The 16,392-nt window shown below is 43.7% G+C and overlaps 1 protein-coding gene across 1 annotated transcript in view; it reads left to right on the top strand.

Moving 5' to 3' along the window:
* Nucleotides 1–15,746, top strand: part of hcn4 (hyperpolarization activated cyclic nucleotide-gated potassium channel 4) — a gene marked incomplete at both ends in the record, with an annotated part of 191,083 nt that extends 175,337 nt beyond the window's left edge. Inside the window, 3 exons of the mRNA XM_080417618.1 lie at nt 6,301–6,465; nt 13,579–14,374; nt 14,798–15,746. Of these exons, the coding sequence (XP_080273744.1) occupies nt 6,301–6,465; nt 13,579–14,374; nt 14,798–15,746 (1,910 nt within the window). The remainder of the gene's footprint in view (nt 1–6,300; nt 6,466–13,578; nt 14,375–14,797) is intronic.
* Between the last annotated feature and the right edge of the window lie 646 nt (nt 15,747–16,392).

Consider the following 16,392-nt stretch of genomic DNA (forward strand, 5'->3'; position numbering starts at 1 on the left):
GACATTTTCAAAAGATTTTTATACATTTGAAAACTTGTGAAATGGAACATTCTGCATAATGAGTACTTTCTTCTTTTGGTACTTTAAGTACATTTTCATACCAATACCTTTGTACTTTTACTCAATTACATTTTGAATTCAGGACTTTTACTTGTAACAGAGTATTTCTACATTGCAGTATTGATACTTTTAAGTAAAAATGTGAGTACTTTTTCCACCACTGGGCACTTCAGGAGAGATTACCCAAATAAAATGTACTGGAGCACTCGACTGGTCTGCACATATATTTATTATTTTGCGGGGGTTTCGACTTGCGTCTTCCTCAGAGTCAAACAGGACTCTAAGGAAGACGCACGTCGAAACTTCAGTCACCCCTGCAAAATAATAAAACGTGCGGACCAGTGGAGTGCTCCAGTATTTTATCGTGGGTATTCTCTCCTGAAGTGCCCAGGTATTATCCTCTCTGAGGCTGTGGGGTATATTTGGTATACACACACACACACACACACACACACACACACACACACACACACACACACACACACACACACACACACACACACACACAGCTGACAGCACCAAACATCTTAGAGCAAGGGTCTTCAACAGGGGGTCCGGGACTCCTAGGGCGTCCTCAGAGTTACTACAGGGGGGTTGCCAAATCTTTGTGTGATATGTTTTTTTTTTAAATAGCCGATAGTAGATCGGCTATTTTTGGCAAAGAGGTATGGTACTGTAGAGGGAAAAAAGATGTTGAGGACCCCTTGTCCTAGAGGGTGAAGAAGGGAGTGAGAAAGAGACATAAGGGGTGACATTGGGTAATCGTTGGATGACATCGTACGACAAAGTCTAAATGGGCGCTTGAAGGAGAATTTCACGTTTGAAATCTCGTCTCGCGATACTTCCGCCCTCCGGTCTCCAGAATGTCGGGCGGCAGTATCACGAGACGAGATTTCGAACGTGATTTCAGTGAAACAGGTTTGTAAACAGTAATGGCGGCGCCCGTGTAGCAATAGCATAGCACCGACATCAGACGGATCACACACTACAGATATATAATAAGAAAAAACTATTTTCGAGTGGCGGAAATAAGCGGATTTAGCCAAGATCTAAAGACGGCCGCTCTGAGCTGCGGTTTGGGGGGTCCCCGAAATGGAGAACTTCGCTCGTAATGAACTGGGGGCCCCGGAACCACTCTTATCGTGATTTAACAACCTCAAATCAAGGTAGGAAAATGCCTAGGCCTATAGGGCAAAATTCTCCTTTAAGAGAGTGCACGGACGATGTGGGTTTGTGAGGAAAAACAGTGAATGTGATAGTGAGCGCCACGGACGCCGGGGCGAGCAAGGGAGGGAGGGAGGGCTGATGAGATGAAAGCTTAAAGAGAGAGAGAGAGAGAGAGCGCTTGGGAATGCGGTGTGATTGTAAAGCCGAGTGCATGACGGCACGCTTACAAACAACGCGTACAAAGCGGAATTCGTTCAAGCCTCCACTCGCTCTCAAACACTTCCCTACGCACTCGAACGCACGCACACACACACACAGGTTTGCATTTCTTCATATTTTTAAGACGTACCATTTTTAAGACGTGCATTGAAAATAGCTGAAAAAATAGTTGAAAGATAGCAGATTTGTACATATTTATGTATATGTACAGTATGTGCACAAACACAGTGTTTTCATTCTGCGGCAGCTGTACAGGCTGTGCAGCTTATGTTATGTTATGTGTTTTGTTAGCGGGACGCAGCAGCAGAACCAGGGCCAGTATATATATACCACTTATAGCTCTTGTTTTTTAAAGTGCCGCAGCAGCAGCGTTGCATTGCAGAAAGGACACAACTCTTGATAACCCTAGAAAAAAGATGACGTCTCAATTTAGAGTTTTTCAGGGCATTTAGCAGATGCGTTCATCCAGAGCCACTTACAAAGTGCACGATTAAGGAGTAAGTGGCGTGAACACTAGTCAACAAACGGCAGGGTGAATGTTGAAGTGCATAGAGTGCAAAGAAAACAATTAACTTATAAAACTCCCAGCCACCCACTTCTGCACCCCCCCCCCCCCCCCCATTTGAGCCCAGAGTATTGTGGGACAGCTGCCCTGAGGTCTTTACCTGCCCAAAATGTGCTTTTTGTGCGTTTTCTTTGCTTGATTGCTTGTGTAAAGTTTACACAAACAACAATCAAGCAAAGAAAACGCATAAAAGCACATTTGAATACAGTAAAAAGAAAGAACAGGAAAAAAAAGTTATAGTTTTGTAGAAAACACATTAAGGACACAGAGCAAAAAACACAATAGTAAGACAAAAGAAGTGAAAATAAAACTGAAAAAAGTTTAAAATAAGAGATAAGTGCAGAAGGATAAAAAAAAAGAAGAAACATCTCAATTGAAGGCAGCAGAAAATACAAAGGTTTTATTATTTTTTTAGTTGTGATTTAAAAGGACAGAGTTGTCGCAGAACCTGCAGTTTTCTGTAACCCCAGTAACCAGTATACATCTGTGTAAGTGTAACTACTGTAGCATCCATCAAAACATAGGAATGAGGAGTGCTAGAGGTGGTGGTGGGTTTTCAGATTGCAGTGGGAAATGGGCAGTGAGTCTGCAGTTCTGATTGGGATGGTGGTGTGTGTGTGGGTGTGTGGGTGGGGGGGGGGGTTATTCGACATCTTGGGAGCCAGGAGGGAGAAGGATATAGAGCGCTTGAAGCGTTGACCAGGGTGTCGTATAGCGGAGGAGGGACAGACGTCATACAAATCTAGTGTTAGCAGATCTAAGTCTGAGTCATGTCCTGAAGGAAAGTTGGTGCAATGCCCTTGATCTCGATCTGCCTTTTTCTTTTGGTCAGAAAGTTTCTCTATTCTACATGGTGAAATGTGTGGAAATTAAAAATACCACATAGATGTAATGTGCTTTTACCTGCCTTGCTTACAATGGGCTATAAGCTAAACCCTAGGCTACAGAAAGGGCCCAGGGCTAGCTTAACCTCGTATTTATTAACCCACAGCTTCTTAGAGTATAAACCCTGGGTTTAGGATTCACAACATGAAAAGTCAGAGCCCAGGGCTAACGTTGGTAGAACACTGACAGCACCACAACCCTGTTTACGTTCAGCGTGAGCGAGCAGACCTCTTTGATTGAACAACAAACATTCCCTTCCTTTTGTTTCTAAAATCTTGTTTCACAATAGTGAGTTAACCCCAGTGTTTTTGGGGGATAAACTCCCAAAAGGTTGGGGATAAGAACCCTGCTCCAGTCAGTGTAGGCTTTAGGAATCCCTTGGCTTAAAGGAGAATTTTGGACTAAGTTTTTCTTCCCTTTTCTATGATGTTATGATATCTTAGGATGAATGGCACAGTAGAAAAATGTCATAACTCCATCCCGGGTCCGCCACAGCTTAAAACATGCGCGGATAGGCCTTGCGCTAGATCACATATTTTAATAGCTTTAAAAAAAAATTTTTTTTAGATCTGACGTACAATAGTGACAGAACACTATGCAACCAAAAAAAAATTAAAAAAAATATCTAAGTCTCGCTAGACAGCGAGACTTCTGTTTTTCTTTTCTTTTTTTTTTCTTTTTTTGGACAGTGTTCTGTCAGATCTAATAAAAAAAAAAAGCTAATAAAATATGTGATCTAACGTAAGGCCTATCGGCGCACCTTTTAAGCTGTGGCGGACCCAGGATGGAGTTATGATTTTTTTTTACTGTACCATTCATCCTAAGATATCATAACATCGAAAAGGTAAGAAAAACTTAGTCCAAATTTCTCCTTTAAGTTGGCTAAGGGTGGAGATATCGTCTCTGTCGGATGGAAACCTCATGTCCAAAACTGTTACTTTTCGGGATTCAAATTCGAAAGTAGCAAAAGTAGCAGCTACAAAAGCATACACAAAAGCAGCTCAAAACGCGGGTGGCGCGTTTTGAGCTGCTTTTGATGCTTTTGTGTGTCACTGTAGTATGATGCAGTAGGACGTTCATTTACGGGAAAAAAACACAATAAGTTAGCATAATGGAGATAAGAGGTTTCTACCCGACACCAACGATATTCAAAGTTGTAAGTGTGAAAAACACTGTTGGCTCAGAGCTTGTCTCTCGAGCCAGAGTGTTGACTCACACAATTTTCAAATGCTTCCGCCATACAGTCTGTGCAAAGGCCGCCTCCTGTGACGTCACGCGCACGTCGCTTAACACCTACACTACTGGGTCGGTCACACAATGGACAATTGATATGCATCTAGGCTCATTCCTATGTTAATTCACCTGGTGTGAGTCGGGAGCCTTTGTAAACTTTGTTGAGGTGTGAATTTAAAGTTGTTCTAAATCTATGCATGTGCGTGTGCGTGCTCCTGTTCAAATAGGCGTGCAAGGCCGTCCCATGAGCAATGCAACCCTGCGTGTATGCAATACTCCATACCGGCATCAGCAGTACATCTTACATCGAGGATAACCTTTACACGGTCTCGGTTGTCCTCTCATAGGCTGCGTGTGGGGATGGGGAGGTGGAGTTGCATACCACCTGAGCAGCGTGTTTGTCAATGTGAGACTGGCATACAAAACGAACAGCACATACTGGTGTGTGTCCCCTCCCCTTCACACAAGACATCAGAGGGAGATATGGACATGAGTTCACCAGTGGTGTAAAGTAACTAAGTACATTTACTCAAGTACTGTACTTAAGTAAATTTTTGGGCGGTGAAACCGCCCCTATAAGTGAGATTTGGAAAAATGTACATTTTCCTGCGCTGTGATCTGGGCCCAGGAAATTTGTACAATTATCCTGCGCTGTGATTGGCCAATCACAGTCTATTCAGGACTGTGATTGGCCAGTGTCACATGACACATGTGCATAGCCCTATATAAGGAACCATAACTTGAAAAAAACCAAATATTTGTTTTTTTCAAGTTATGGTTTCGTCCATCATAAAGAGTGTTTCAATAAATGTATTTATCTTTTGTACATGATTGGTTGACTCCATTCAGTATTGTGATTAGCTAGCAAGACACCGCCCACTTCACACAGGGTGTGATTTTTTAAGGTACTTTTACTTTACTGGAGTATTTCCAATTGTCTTTACCTTTACTTCTACTCCACTACATCTCGGAGGCAAATATTGTACTTTTACTCCACTACAATTATTTGAAAACTAGTTACTAGTTACTTTTCAGATATAAATTATTACATTATAAAACCTACACTAACCACTTCAGCCCTATTTTAAACCTAGGCTATTTGAATATAGCTGATCTACAAGCTCACAACGCGTCGCATCGCGTTGTGAGCTTGTAGATCTGCTATTTTCAAACAATTTGTACTTTTACTTTTGGTACTTTAAGTACATTTTTATACCAATACTTTTGTACTTTTACTCAACTAAATTTTAAATTCTGGACTTGCTTTTACTAGAGTACTTTTACATTGCAGTATTGATACTTTTACTTAAGTAAAACATTTGAGTACTTTTTCCACCACTGGAGTTCACTGATCTGAGCTCAGAATCAGAATCGGCTTTATTGTCACATCACAGGGTTACAGAAGTAAAAAAAAGTGGGTGAAATTCGTTTTTGTGCATAGTTCCCATCGTATCGTTATTTTCATAGAAAGACAAAAAAGGTGCAAGGGCGAAAGGAGTTCAAACAAGAGAACAGAAAAAAGAAACAAGTTATCTACATGGTACCTGAGATAAGATATAAAGGTGTGTGAGCATCGCAGCAGATGTATACTGTGCATGATATACTTCTTAACGTTAGTTAAGGTGCTAGAAAAACACACAATAAAAAGACAAAAGTCAGTGCGTTGTACATGGGATTAAGGTGCACAATGTCAGTGCGTGTCGACCGCATAGTCCAGCTCACTCTTTGTGGGCACTAACAGAGGAACTTTGCGTTTATGCTACATGCCTTCCTATCACTTTTGGAGTAATCTCTCAAGACAGATTCAGAGCTCCGCAAAACAAATTCAAAGTGGAGAAAAAAAGGGTTTCCAGATTGCTTTTGGAGCAACAGAAGGCTCCTGTTGTATATGAGTCAAGGGATTTTATGTTGTGTATTGTATATTTTAAGGTTTTTTGTATTCATGAGTTTTCGACTATAGTTTGGACCCAATGTTTTATACAATTGTGTCAATAAAGTAACTAACTGTGTGTGTGTGTGTGTGTGTGTGTGTGTGTGTGTGTGTGTGTGTGTGTGTGTATGTGTGTGTGTGTGTGTGTGTGTGTGTGTGTGTGTGTGTGTGTGTGTGTGTGTGTGTGTGTGTGTGTGTGTGTGTGTGTGTGTGTGTGTGTGTGTGTGTGTGTGTGTCACAGAGATCTGCTTGCTGACTCGAGGCAGGAGGACGGCCAGCGTGCGAGCAGACACCTACTGCCGCCTGTACTCTCTGTCGGTGGACAACTTCAACGAGGTGTTGGAGGAGTACCCCATGATGAGGAGGGCCTTCGAGACGGTGGCCCTGGACAGACTGGACCGCATCGGTGAGATATACAGTATACATGGGTTACACTGGTTCTAAAAACATTTTCATGTCAAGGACCCCCAAATTTGACCCGTTTGAAAAGATATGCCAGGGACCCCCATAAGTGTCTGTAGCAGTGATTCTCAACCATTTTAATTTCAAGAACCCCCAGTTTGATATGCATTAGGCCCACGGACCCCCATTTGAAACTATTTTGATCTCTGGTACCCCAATCTGCACTGTAGTATCATCAGTGTTAATTTAACTCTGAGAGTGCACAGATGGTTCAGTAGTCAAGTCTACTGAAGACGAATGCAGGTGCCAGGTATCAGGCAGGTGTCCGATTTCATTAACCACTTAAGAGACAGAATGAAACCGATCTACAAGATCACAACGTGTTGCGATGCGACGCGTTGTGTGACCTTTGCTAAAAAATGTTTTACATTTCTGCCAATAATGTTGGCCAAAATAATAATAATAATAATAAAGTTTATTTGTATAGCACCTTTCATGACATCAAATGCAGCCCAAAGTGCTTTACATAAAAAAAAGAGATCAACAAAAGAAACAATATTAAACAAGATTAAAAACAATAAGATCAAAAACATGATCAAGAACAAATCTAGGGATGCCAGGGGTGGTTCATTGTTGAATAGGTAACTAACATCGTAATCCATTGAGTCCCCGCCTCAAGCGGGGACAAAATGTAAAAAAAAAAGGAAGCCTTATAAACGCTTTCCAGATACATTTCTTAGCATTTTTCAGTCAGAACACGCAGTTTTGGGAACCTCTGTGTAATGATGCCCTGGAGGACTCACTTTACTGTGATTATCTTCACACCTCCAGCTCACAGCTTGCATCACTTTTTCACCCAGAACAGAACAGAGGTTCACACACTTCTCTGGTATCAGTGCTGTAGAAAAGGCTCCTTTGGAACATTACATTACTAAAACTCTTCAAATTAACCCATTCAATCAGGGAAAACATCTGTAATTTTAGATTTCTTTGGCTATTCAAAAAATTGCAGATATACAAGCTCATAGCGCGGCACCGAGCTTGTAGATCTGCTTTTTTTTTAAATCGTGATATGCTTTTTTTTTTATCGTGAAAATGCAAATCTTTTGATATATATATATATAGATTTGAGTTACGAATGTTCGCTTCAAAAAGATATATTCAAAGATTTGCTCAAATGTTCACGTTTTTTTTAAAATAGCAGATCTACAAGCCCCCAGACCTCCCCAGAAGCAAAGATGCGTGCGTACGTGCGTGCGTGAATGCGTACGTGCGTGCGCGCGTGCGTCACATTTGTGACACTTGTTGTGAGACCAGCAAATGCTAGACAGATGTGTCTGATCAATCAGCTCACATTTCACTGGACAACCAGCCCCATATGTTACCCATAGAGCACAACATAATACCCTATGTAGAAACACTGTGTGCTATGAATTGATAAAGATTACGCTGCTCGTGTGTGGAGCCGCACGAGCATGGACTGTACCGTATTAGTGAGTACTTTCATCCAACCATGATGTACTATTTTCAGCGTACGTATGTCCCCAGCAGGAATTTTAAACACTAAACCTGATAACCTACCATCAGCTCCTAGTACTTACACCACACGACTTGCCGCAGCCAAGCCATGCTACTCATACGCTGAGTAGCACGACCTAACTCATGACCTTGTGGCCCAAAGGCGAGAGCTTTACCGACTGAGCTACCCGGACACAAACTCTGCTCTGCTTTATTGTAAATGAACACGGAGTACTTTGCTATGCGCTTGACTGCATATGATCATATTATTTACGTTTATGTTGCTTTATTCATATTATGAACACCAACTTACTTAGCACATGCACCTGGTGACCCAGATGAACTGCCCATACATTGGAATCGCATTTGAAGCGTTTTTTTGTTTTGTTTTTATTGACGTTTGTACTGACAAAAATGCTATTAGATTAGCTATTTTTGCTACTTTTGCATGACGCCATTGTACGACAAAGATAGGTTATTAAAGTTGTTAATCAGTAGTTAATCAGTTGTTAAAAGACTAATTGATTAAGTCGATTCAATCCTTTTTTTAATGAAAATTGATTCAGTGATATATATATATATATATATACAGTATATATAAATTATATATAAAGAAATTAAAACTATATATAACTATATATCTTCTCTGTCGGGTGGAAACCTCATATCTCCAAAACTCCAACTGTTACTTTTCAAGCAGATCTACAAGCTCAGTTTTGAGCTTGCAGATCTGATACTTGTGTTACTTTTGTGTGATGTTGTAGTATGATCAAGTAGGGCGTTCATTTAGGGGAAAAAAACACAAAAAGTTAGAATATGGGGATAAGAGGTTTCAGCCCGACAGCAACGATATATATAAACATGCTTCTCATTTAGTTTAGTTAATTGAAAACATAATTGATAAATGCAGCCCTACTTGAGTCCCACATAGAACGGTGACACAGAAAACAGCAACAACAAAAGAATCCATGTCACACAAAACAGATTCATGTATTTGCCTATAGGAATAACCAGTCGACGGCTAAATGTGGCTCTGTGCCAGTGGTGGAAAAGTACTGACATTTTTTACTTAAAGTAAAAGTACCGATACTGCAATGTAGAAATACTCTGTTACAAGTCCAGAATTAAAAATTTACTTGAGTAAAAGTACAAAAGTATCGGTATCAAAAAGTACTTTAAGTGCCAAAAGTTAAAGTACTCATTATGCAGAATGTCCCATTTCAAGTTTTCAAATGTATAAAAAAAATCTTTTGAAAATAGCAGATCTACAAGCTCACAAGATCGGCTATTTTCAAATGGCCAAAATGTATATAGGGCTGAAGTGGTTAATGTATGTTTTGTAATAATCAAAATCTACAAAGTAAATTGTAGTGGAGTAAAAGTACAATATTTGGATCTGAGATGTAGTGGAGTAGAAGTAAAAGTATTAGAAATTGGAAATCCTCGAGTAAAGTGCAATTTTCTTTTTAAAAGACAAAAAAAGTCAACATTGTACTTAAGCACAGCACTTAAGTAAATGTACTCAGTCACTTTCCACCGCTGCTTTGTGCTTTATGCCAGCATAGCTCAATTGTCTCTCATAAGTATTCTGGTACGAGGGGCGGGGTTCTGAAAGCCCTGCATGACTTCACTTAAACATACAATTGATATTCACTCCGTTATCTGTCACTATTCCCAGCTCAGCCCGGGCAGATGAAAAATTCACAATGGGAGGCATGCGTCCATCATCACTCAAACCCCCCTCTGCATGCTGCATGCGCGTTTTTCCTTTTTTTTTATTATCAAAGGCTATGTTTAGAATGGAAGAGATAGTAGAAATGGCTTCGGGGGGGCTACTCTCTGTAGAAAATGGCCGCTTTGAAAATGAGGTTGGTTGGTAGGGCTGATAGGGATGTTTCCATGAGTCTCTCGGGCGCGTTTCTCTCTCTCTCTCCGGTGTACAGTTAAGCGCCGTGCACTGCAGACACACAAAAGAGATTATGACAGTCGCTGTTCCTATAAGCCCTCCTTTGCAGAACAAAGTACTTCACACACAGCCACCGCGACGGGCTAATTAATTGCAATAAGAGCGTTGCAATCGGATCGGAGGTATGTGGCCCTAATGGAGGGGTTGGGTCCAGATATGGAGTTAGCCACAAACACAGTGCCTCTCTTAACCCATTTAGACCGGGAAAGAATCTGTGTCATTTTTAGATTTCTTTGGCTATTCAAAAATAGCAGATCTACAAGCTCATAGCTTGAAAAAAAAAAAACGTGAACATTTGTGCAAATCTTTGAATATAATAAAAAATATATATTTTTAGAGTGAACATTTGTAACTCAAATCTTTGCTTCTGGGGGTTCTACAAATGTCTTCTAAATCCTAAAGGTTTTTGAAAAACGTATGTTTCTATATCAGTGGCTCTCAAACTTTTTCATGTCAAGGACCCCCAAAATCATTTGTATTTGGCTCAAAATCTCAAAATATTTTGTAATAGGGACCCCCGGAAGCAAAGATTTGAGTCCAAAATGTTCCCTTAACACATCGACCGCCAGAGGTTAATCTCATAATGTACTCACCAGTGCCAAGGTGTTATTGTTGTTTTTTTGTTTTTTTCATGTCGCCATAGATCTTGTTAAAATCCTTAAGATTGAGCCGTACACGGTCTGTTTACATCTGCGACATCTCACTGTATCTCCCAGTGAAAACCACGTGTCAAACGGGGCATCCATGTTGTAGTTAGAGCGGATTACGTTAAACAGTGATATGCGAGGAGAAAAAACTACAGGAAGAGAATTGAGTTTCAGTTTCGTCTGTAGAACGAGGGCGGACGTGATCGTCAAAACCGGATCCCAAATAATTCTGTTTCCGGTCATCAAACCGGAAACGGAAGTGGATCAAAAAAATTCCGAAAGTGCACCCGTAAATTTTTAGCGCGAAAAGACCGTGGACCGTAGGGCTACGGTCTCTGCGCTTAACAGTTGGATTTAACGGACCGTAGGACTACGTTCTTGGCGGTTAATGTGTTAAAAAAATAATAATTTTCAAATAATATCAGATCTACAAGCTCATAGCTCGGTGCCGCGCTATGAGCTTATATCTGCAATTTTTGTATCTAAAAAGACCAGGATTGAATGGGTTAATCACCCACCCACCGCTCATATCAGGACATGGAGAGATTGATCCGTGGCTAATTGCATTTACTGTAACTTAGGAGGGGGGAGCAGCATTATGGGGATGCAGCAGCAATGTGAGTTAACCCTGTCATCACCACTAGGGATGGGGAGTGTTAATCTTTATCTATTTCGATCCCCTTATTGATCCGATTCCTTATCCATCCCACTATCGATCCTTTTCTGTTATTGGTATACTGTTGGCAAATTGGTTCGAACCTGGGCCCCTCAATCACTTTCATTTGATTTCCCGCAGACAATCAAAGGCAGAGTATGTTGTCTTCAAACGAATACGCAACCTTGAAGCGATATGCGCATGCAAGCCTTTTACCAGTAGTTAAGTCAAAAGCTTCATTAGAACGAAATACGTTTGTACCAGTGATTTGACTTCAATGACGTCTCTCATCTCTGGAGACGTTACATAACGTCAGGTCCCGTTGGAATCGATAAGAGAATTGCTATGCCTTGTTGAAATCCCCGATTCTCAATAACTTCTGAATCGATTCCGTCAATTTCTCGATCATTCGGGTGCATGCCCAGTGGGTTCGAATCCACTGTGGTGCATCTGGCTTTGTTGAGTGTCTATACCATTGGTTCTCAAAATACCCCAAAAAGTGGTAATAAGCAAAACAGAAAAAAGGGATTGGGTCATTACAAAGCATGCCTGAGGTAGATCTTTTCAGATATTGAAAATATTTCTGTGTGAATATATTTTTTCACATTTTGTGAAATCAAAATCTCAGAAGACTAAACATCATCACTATGACGTCATCAACATGACATCAGAGATCCACAGGGAAGCCATATACCGACCCTGTCTTGATGATGGTGGAATTACTTACATTTTAGCTGCGGGGCGGGTGACTAAAATGACAGAAAACAGATCTCTGCTGCAGATCCATTGATCTGAATTGATCTACTCTATTATATTGAGCTACTCCCCACTGGATGCCATGGACAGCGAAGACATTACCTTCACCTATCGTTGCTGTCGGGCAGAAAACTCCTATCTCCATATTCTAACTTTTTGTGTTTTTTAACGCCCTACTCGATCATACTACAGAATCACGGCTCGAATCGCGGCTGGAATCGCGGCGCGAAGCGACGCGATTCGAGCTTGACGATCTGCTACTTTTGATGCTTTTTGAATTTGAATCGTGAAATGTAACAGTTTTGGACATATGAGGTTTCCACCCGACAGAGACGCCATGCAATAGAGCCAAAGCTCTGTCGTCGGTTCCCTCGGCAGTGACTCACGTGCTTTCAGCCCAAAGCTCTGGCTCCTATGCTGTATTGTTTGTTTTTGGTTCCTGTGCCTGTTATCTCCGACTCCACGGTAAGAGGCTAATCAAACACATACAGTAACACACACAGCCTGGAGCTTAACCCCTTCAAACCGGGAACGCATCTGTGTCATTTTAGACTTATTTGGGCCATTTCCAAAAAAAAAATGAAAATGTTTGCAAATCTTTGAATATATATATTTTTAAAGCTTAACATTTGTAACTCAAACATATACATACAATACAATACATATCACAATATTTTCTAAATCCTCGCTATATCAGTGGTGCTCCAACTTTTCCATGTCCCCCCAGAAGCAAAGATTTGAGCCAAAAAAAAATCCCTTTAAAAATGTATTTATCCATAGATTTGCACACATTTTCAAGATTTTAAAAAAAAATAGCCGATCTACAAGCTCATGGCGCGGCCCAACGTATAAAATAATGGTTATAGCTAAAATAAATCTAAAATGACACAGTATGCGTTCCCGGATTGAATGGGCTAAGCTATCACACCTTCCATTTAAGTCCTGTTTGGTCATTTCACTCTCACTTCTCTCCCTTTTCACATTGAACGTCGTTCCCCGTCTCTTCGTCGACTCCATCCCCCGTTTCCCTCTGAACTCCCCTCTCGTGAATTTCAGCTACAGTACGTGTACATTATGTTCTGCTCTCGTCTCCTTTTTCTTTGACTTCTTTTAAAAAAAAAATGTTATTCTGTCCTTTCCACCGGAGAGGGGGGTTTCAAGGATGGGGTCTGCTGGTAAAATGCTATTCAAAGGGGGTTGTCTGGGATTCACACGTTCACACACAGTTCCCTTTCCACACTCTTTAATATTCATCGTGCAGCTAGCCTTGGGCTGAACGCTCAGTGTACTTTTGTCGGAGAGATGTGCTGCTTATATTATCATACAGTCACAAAGAGAGTCAGGCTGAGCATGCCTTTGTGCCAAAGATAAGCTACTAACTGATTGCAAGATCCTGGATGATTATCTCACCGCTCTCATCTTTCTTCTCTCCCTGTTTGTGTTTGTCTACGCGTCTTGTGTTTGTTTCTATGAGGATGTGTGCGTGCGCGCGTGTGTGTGTGTGTGCGTGTGTGCGTGTGCGTTTGTGTGTGTGCGTGTGTGTGCGTGTGTGTGTGTGTGTGCGTGCTCCTGTAGGCAAGAAGAGCTCCATTCTGCAGCACAAGGTGCAACACGACCTGAACTCTGGCGTGTTCAACTACCAGGAGAATGAGATCATCCAGCAGATTGTGCAGCACGACAGAGACATGGCCCACTGCACCCACCTCATGCAGAACGCTCCGCCCCAAGCGCCCCCCTCACCCACGCCGGTCATCTGGGCTCCGCTCATCCAGGCGCCCCTACAGGCAGCTGCTGCCACCACGTCGGTGGCCATCGCCTTGAGCCACCTCCCCCACCTCCCCCACCTCCCCGCCACGCTCTTCAGGCCTCCGGCGTCTGTCCTCGGCTCCCTGAAGGACCCGCCCGGCCGGCTAAAGAAGTTCCCCGCGTTCGTTCCGCCCTCTGCGGCGTGCGGCTCTGCCGGGGACTCTCCTTCTAGTACCCCGTCTAAAGTGCGGACCGGAGGGGACATGCCTTTGCTGGCCGCCTTCCGGGCGCAGCAAGTGGCTTCGGTGTCAGGTTCGGCCGGTTCCAGCAAGCAGGCGTCGACCAGTGGAGGCCAGTATGGAGCTAGTGTGGCTGGTGCTGGAGCTGGGGCAGGGGCTGGGTCTAGTGCAGCCGGGGCGTCTGCATTCCCATTTGGACCATATTCCTCCTCTGGTTCCCCGTCCTCTAGCACGGCCCAGCTGCACCCTCAGCCCCAGCATCAGCAGCCATTTCGCTCCGGTACCCCTCCTCTCTCAAACCTCTTCCACCAGGGAGCCTCAGGCGGGAGCTCGAGTTCAGGGCTAAGTGGAGCGGCAGATAGAGCTTCAGGCGGGGCTACAGGAGGGTGGTCTCCTGGTGGCGCCGCTGGACGTTCTGCGGAAGGGGCCGCCGGAGGGGCGGCTGGAGTTGACAGTATTTGGATTGCGGACGACTTCACAATCGGAGCCGCGGCAGGGGCATCTGGGGAGAACTTTAGGATGGGCAGAGCTTCCCGTGGCTCAATAGGAGGGATTTCTTGCGGGTCAGTGGGAGGAATGTCGTCTGCATCAGTGGGAGGGTCGATGGGAGGAGCTTCTGGTGGATCACTGAAAAGGCGTTCTAATGGATTAATGGGAGAGCCTCCCGGAGGATCAATAGGGGGAGTTTCTGTTCCATCGTGCATGGGAGGGCCTTCTGGTGTATCAACAAGCACTCATATAGCAGGAGGGTCATCAGTAGGCGTCATTGGAGGTCACAGAGCAGAGTCAACAGCTTTGGCTGTAGGGAGCCATATAGGAGGGACTGCAGCTGGGCATATAAGTGGGGCTTCAGGTGGAATGGCAGCTGGAGTTATGGGTTCCCCAGGTTGCCAGAGTAATGTGAGCCCCATATCTACAGGTTCGTCCAGCCCCATGCCCAGTCAGCTGCTCCATAGCCAGCCGCTCCCCAAGCCTCCTCAGGTGGGCTCTTTACAGCAGTTTGCAGGGGGAGGACGGACTTCCGGTGGCCTAAACCTGTTCCACTCGCCTACGCAAGGCTCACCATCTCCCAGTAGAGGCCAACATAGTCAGCCCGCTGAGGGCTCACCGTCTTCCCTGGGTCACTTTAGCCTGACAGGCTTACAGCCTGACTTCCTGCCTCACCAGCTGTCTCTGGACAGGTCTGCCCTGGCCTCGCTGGCACAGTACGGCTCAGATGCGTCACCTTGTCTCACCCCGCTGGCACCCAGCCCCACCGTCCAGAGCCCAGTGACGGGCAGGACTTTCCAATTCAGCGACCCCTACGGCGCCACGGGGTCCCACAGCTCTCTGCTCATACCCCAGTCCTCTCTCCCCTCCCAGCTCCCTGGCCAGCCGCACGCCGCCGGAAGAGATTCTCCACTCGGCCGCTTCTCCGAGGACATGAAGCTGCTGTCCGGCTCCCATACCTCCTTGCCCCAGGAGGTGTCCCAGGCACTGGGCCACCCGGCCACTCGCACCTCCATGGATACCACCGGATACTACCCCTCTCCCTTCTCCTCGCCCACCCTGGCACCCAAACCGTGTAGCCTGGCGCCGCCGGGGTACATGGCGACGACGACGACGACGCCTCCCGTCCAGCTATCCCCCGGGCACCCGCACCAGACTCAGTCCCCCGCCGTGGCCTCCTCGGCTCTGCTGCCACGGAGGGATTCGGCCGCGTACCCCTCAGAGCTAGAACCTCAAACTGTCCGCTCCAAACTCCCCTCCAATTTGTGAGGTTTGATCACACCCTCTCGTGCTCCTCTGGAAAGAGATGCAGACTAACAACCTCCCTGTGTGGCTATAGCTGTCTTCTTTTCTTTCTGTTCCTCAGCCTTCACTGTGTTCCCAATTCTCTCTCTATTAATCTTAACTTTACTGTGATTCAAAAATATGAACACTTGAACCAGGTAACTCTGAGCTCTAGAGAATACTATTTATCTGTGTTTTTTTTGTTCTTTTTTGTTGCTTTGTCCTCTCCTGTCTTTTTTTATTCATACATAATATAGATAGAGATATATTTAAAAGATACATTAACATTAACCAAGGGACTGGGAGGGTGTGAAATAATATCCCCTTAAAGAGACATTTTCATTGTTTCTATAACTATGCCAAATTCATCTGATGAGGTTTTGGGACGGACCATTCAATGGACTGACGACACAATAAGTTCTTTTTCTGCAGGAACCTATGCACTAATACCTGCATGTATAAAGGCTTTTTGTGTGTTTCAAATCAGATGGGTAAAAAAATAAATAAAAAAACAGAATCTAACTTTTTAGCTAAAAAAGACCATGCTTCGAGACAGACAAACTCTTTTACCATCCTACATGGGATCACATATTGTTGATCCTCAGATGTATCTATTAGATTGTACTTATTT

The sequence above is a fragment of the Gymnoscopelus braueri genome (assembly GCF_963280865.1).
Source record: "Gymnoscopelus braueri genome assembly, chromosome: 1".
Classification (NCBI taxonomy): domain Eukaryota; kingdom Metazoa; phylum Chordata; class Actinopteri; order Myctophiformes; family Myctophidae; genus Gymnoscopelus; species Gymnoscopelus braueri.